This window comes from Acanthisitta chloris, unplaced genomic scaffold (genome assembly GCF_000695815.1).
Source record: "Acanthisitta chloris isolate BGI_N310 unplaced genomic scaffold, ASM69581v1 scaffold13367, whole genome shotgun sequence".
In the NCBI taxonomy this organism is placed as follows: domain Eukaryota; kingdom Metazoa; phylum Chordata; class Aves; order Passeriformes; family Acanthisittidae; genus Acanthisitta; species Acanthisitta chloris.
The window spans coordinates 17,335-22,402 of record NW_008684367.1 but is presented as its reverse complement, the minus strand read 5'-3'; the positions used below and the strand labels follow the sequence as shown (position 1 = coordinate 22,402).

General features: G+C 47.2%; 1 protein-coding gene across 1 annotated transcript in view; it reads right to left on the bottom strand.

Moving 5' to 3' along the window:
* Nucleotides 1–1,697: 1,697 nt before the first annotated feature.
* DHRS11 (dehydrogenase/reductase (SDR family) member 11) overlaps nt 1,698–5,068 on the bottom strand; it is a gene marked incomplete at its 5' end in the record, with an annotated part of 17,536 nt that continues 14,165 nt past the window's right edge. The window contains 4 exons of the mRNA XM_009079311.1: nt 1,698–2,008; nt 3,414–3,479; nt 4,104–4,196; nt 4,785–4,914. Coding sequence (XP_009077559.1) covers nt 1,967–2,008; nt 3,414–3,479; nt 4,104–4,196; nt 4,785–4,914 — 331 coding nt within the window. The remainder of the gene's footprint in view (nt 2,009–3,413; nt 3,480–4,103; nt 4,197–4,784; nt 4,915–5,068) is intronic.

The following is a 5,068-nucleotide window of genomic DNA, read 5'->3' as shown; positions in this document are numbered from 1 at the left end:
GCTGGAAGAGGACAGTGCACTGCAGTGGTGCAAGAATTCACCACAAGGCAGGAATTTCACTCACAGCAAATTAAAAAGCCAAATCCAGTGATGAAACTGTGCACTTGTCAGTAGAAACCTGTGACAGATGAGGAATGGACAGAACACACCATGAGCACGTGTTGATAAAGAGGAAAAAAAAAAAGGGGCAAATTGCCTTTGTTTTGCCATTGAGAAGGAACATTTTGCCAGTTTTCTCCTTGTATCCTTCTACAGCTGCTCACCTTTGGCACAAGGAAATCTAGGTATGACAAGATTTCATTAATAATAATACTTCATATCAACACTCAGCACTTACACAGTGCTGCTCATAGTCAAAGTGCTTTACAAAAGCTTGTGAGACCTCACAACACCCCTGTGAGGTAGGTAAGTATTATTATCCCCATTTTACAGATGGGGAAACTGAGGCAGAGAGGTAAAGTGACTTGCCCAAGGCTATACAGGGAGTTGAAACTCATGTTGTAGTGACCCAATTCTGGGGTAACATAGCTGAACTCCCACAGAGCTCGACTGGTGTGAGCCAAACAATCCAACCCAAGTTTCTCTGGCTCTCCAACCTCTGCTCCGGCTAACTGACCATCCCAGCTCCACCTGAACCAACATTTGCCTTCCTAAGCACTGCCCAGAGTCCAGCAGGAGCTGGAGCAGATCTGCAATCTTAAGGCAATGTGTAGAACAGCTCCACAGCTCTGCAGCAAGTTGGACACACAAGGATGTGCTTCTGCCATGCTGCAAGAGTCTCAACACAACTCAAGAGTTCTCCAGCTCTGCACGTTATCTGCTTTGAGGCTGATTCTCTTCTCCCTCAGAGTAAACCCAGAGCAAAACACTGGGGCTGCACCAGTGTTGTACTAACACAAGATCTGACTCAGACCTTCCACCTGCTGCTTTGTAGGCAAACACTCCTACAAATCCCTTCTCATTTTTCAGACACCTTCGGCAGGTTCATTTCACTCTCTCTCTCTCTCTGAGTTTGTATCTCTGCAAAAAAAACTTCCAACACTTCCAGCTCCTCAGCACCAGCATTTCAACAGCACCAGACATCTTTCTAAAACCAAGCCACATTTCCAGCAAAGTGTCAATGCATGCAAATATCACATCCAGGAACATCGAGAGTGCTGGGAGATGATACCAAGGGTAGAGGTGATCACAAGACAGCACACGTTTAGTTTTTATTAAAAATACCAAACAACTCACTCTTACTGTAACTATGCCACTGAGATTATCATCCTAACCTGCACAAGTACAGGTGCTTCTCCTCCAACTATCTACCTACCTAGAAAATAAGAGAAATATCAAGCACACACATTTATACTTCCTCAAACTTGGCAGGCATGATCCATGTGAAGGGGAGAGGAGGGCTAGGGGAGGAGGGGGAGGTTGTATGCTCAGTTTAGGGCAGTGGAATACAAAAGAAATAGAAAACATCACATGCATCATTACCATCAGTAATCAACCTGATGAAAAGAAACCCAAATATTAGATGGATTCATGTATGACATCCACTGAAAATCTCAAACCCTAAGCACACTGAAGCTGGCAAACATCTTGTGCCACTTCACCTAGGTCCAGACACAGCATCAGCAACTAAGATCAAACAAACCTTGAAAAGAAAGCAAAAAAAGGAAGAATACACCAACCTGGAGACAACAATCTTCCACAAACCACTTCCCTGCATTATTTGCAAACACATTTTACTCTTAAGCAGTTTCAGAAAGGAGTGGGGGAGAAAGAGACCCACTGCTATGTTTCTTTTCAAACTGGCTCAGCACCAGCACCAGCTCAGAGAGAGGGAGAGAAAAATAGTTCTTCAAACATAATCCTTGGTACTTGATTAAAACATTGCCAGCCAGCTGAGGAACCCTGAGCTGCCTGAGGGCTCGAAGTGGAGTGGATTCACGGTGCTGCTCATGGTCCTCTTCACCTGCTACGATATCTGCTCTGTGGGTCTCATCTGTATATCTCCAATCTGGAAGAGACCAACGCAGCATTTTACTGGAGCACTGAAGCCCATTTGAAACCCTGCCCTGGGCATCTCCCTGCTGCAGCACTGCAGTGTGGAGCTGCCTGCAGAGAAAGCTCCTGTGACTAGGAATGAGCCTCCTTAACTGAGATGTGAGAAGGAAATAAAGTCCCTGATGGATGTGCCTGCTCTGCCTTTGGCAGGGGGATAAAAGCTCAAATATTTGCAAAAGAGATGGCACTGGTTACAAACTCTCATGGTTCGAGTGTTCAGTTTGGTCCTGCTCCCATAGGGTCAAGCAGCACTGCTGGATCAGCCCCAGGCAGGACTTTTTCTCTTTTTAGGACAAGAAGGGCCCCACAGATCCAGTGTTGAGACAGCCACGTCTTGCTCCAAGGAGCAGAGTTCACCCAAGGGGCTGTTAAACCTCTCATGATCAAAGTCTGCTTTCACAACAGGAACTTTCATGTTGCATGTACTAAACACTGACACTGCCTCCTCCTGGCTCCAGCTCAAAGCTGATCACCTACTTCTGGTTTCACAAGAGGAAAGTCCCTCTGGCAGCACAAGCATCTCACACACCCTCAGGGAGGTGTGCAGCACTTGGCAGGATCAGGCCCAACACATCATTTGGCAACTGGCAGAACCTGAGTCAGCTGCAAGATGCTCAGCAAATCTCAGATGGCACCACCCAAAAGGGCAGAACATGCCCATACACCTCACATTCCCCCTGCCCTGCACAGTCCTTCCCTGGGGTCAGAGAATCATAGAATATCCTGAGCTGGAAAGGATCATCAGTCCAACTCCTGTCCCTGCACAGGACACCCCAACAATCCACCCTGTGCCTGAGACCATTGGCTAAACACTCCTGGTGCTCTGTCAGCCTTGGGGCAGTGACTACTGCCCTGGGGCGCTGTTCAGTGCCCAAACATCTCTGGGGGGAGACACTCCTCCTGATATCCAACCTCACCCTGTTCCAGTGCCCAAACAGCTTCTAGGGGAAGAACCTTGTCCTGATATCCAACCTCACCCTGTTCCAGTGCCCAAACACCTCTGGGGGAAAAACCTTGTCCTGATAACTAACTTAAACCTGTTCCAGTGCCCAAACAGCTTCTAGGGGAAGAACCTTGTCCTGATATCCAACCTCACCCTGTTCCAGTGCCCAAACACCCCCTGGGTGAAGGCCCAGGGTCAGCACAGCCTTTGCTGGACCTGCAGGGCTGTGAGCAGCCTGAGCAGTGCAATCCCATAGCTGCCATGAGAGAAGTGTAAACAAACGTGATCAGCACTAATCCCAGCCCAGGCTCACTGAGCTCACAGCTGATCCAGGGCTGAGCAGCAAATGTCAGGGCAGCCCTTAATTCCTCCACCTTCAGCCACCCAGAGCTCCTCCAGCCCAGCCACAGCTTACCTGTACATGAGGTGGGGCACTGAGGACATATATGACAGCATTAGCCATATCTTCAGCTTTGAGACACTGGAAAGACAGGAAAGGGATTCTCAGTCAAAGGGCAGCACAGAAAGTTAAACCACAGGATCACTCCTCTCCTGACCTTCAATAATGAGTTTCGACAGTGTCACTGAGGCATGTCAGAAAGATGCAAGCAAGCAGGAAAGAAAATAATCCATTAAAAATTTAACAAAAGGATGTGTCTGGTGCTGGTAATTCTCCAATTGCTGTGAATAATCTTACTACTGGCATGGTAATTCTGCCAGGTCAGGCATTGCCATCCTTATCAATAATTCCCAGAGAACCACAAGAAATCCTGTGCCCAAGACACTCTCACATTTCTCCCTGTTGTAGGCATGTTTGCTTGTTACATTTCTTTTCAATAAAGGAGTCACAGCCTGCAAAATGCCAGAGCTGACTGAGGCTTATTTACAGGAATATCAAAATAAAAGGAAAAATATAAGGAAACTGAACCTGAATGAAAACCTACACAGTGTGTAAATACCAGTGCAAAGTCTGAGGTTTGAGGCTTTGGGGATGCTGATGGCATCCTGGAAGGCACTGGGCACTCTGTAAACCATTAGCTAGGAGAAAGACTGTTCAGCTATAATCAGAGCCACTTCCCTCTGTTGCCACTTCTCCAAGTCCTACCCGAATGCTCTCATAGGTTGCAGCAGCTCTCTCAGGGTCATTATCATGAAGTTTAAAAGCAAATCCTGTTTCCACCAATCCTGGAGATATACACTGGAAAAAAAGCAGAGCACATCCTAATAGGATTTGTAACTCTCCTTTAGTAAAGGAATGAAAAAAAAAAAAAGAAAAAAAAAGGAGAGAAAATCTTTTAGCACTGAAATAGCCAAAAAAATCCCCATCCCCTTTCTGTTATTCTCCTTTCCTACTCCTTTTTTTTAGGGGAATAGTTGAACTTTGACTTAATGATGGTTGTGGTAGGTACACCTGGACGACTACTGGTGGGTACTTCCCTTTTCACACCCCAGGGAAGCAAAGGAAAACATGGAAAAGCTCTGACTGAGAGCAAAGAACCAAGCTGACTGCCTCCCTCTGTTACTGTGACCCCTCTTCACTCCCCAAAAAACCAACTTCCCACTTCATGCACCCAAAAACCTTCTCCCCACACACAGCTCATTGCTGCTGTGCCTTCTGCTCACAGGGACAGTTTGCCAAGGACTTCTTGATCATTCCCAGTGTGCTGAGCACTGTTTTTTCAATTCCTTGCCTCTTTTCCAAGGGGAAAACCTCTGCCCCATGAAGTCTCCCAGCTCTCTACCCCCCACAAAAGCCACAGGGAGGAGAGGAGCCCACAGTACTCACTGTAGCTCGTATATGAGTCTTTGCTTCTCTGAGTTCTTGCCTCAGCCCCTCGGTGAGAGCTGTAACTGCATACTTGGTGGCACTGTAAAAATGCACCACGGACTGTGGCACAACACTGTGCCCATTCATGCTGAGGAGAGAGCAGAAAGGAAAGTGCTGAGAGGTGGGAGGGGAGCAGAGTGCTGAGGGGAACCAACAGGATACTCAAAGCACATCATGAACACAAAGAGAGGGTGATGGAGGGACTCTGTGTTAGGAGCTGCAGGGACAGGACAAGGGGCAAT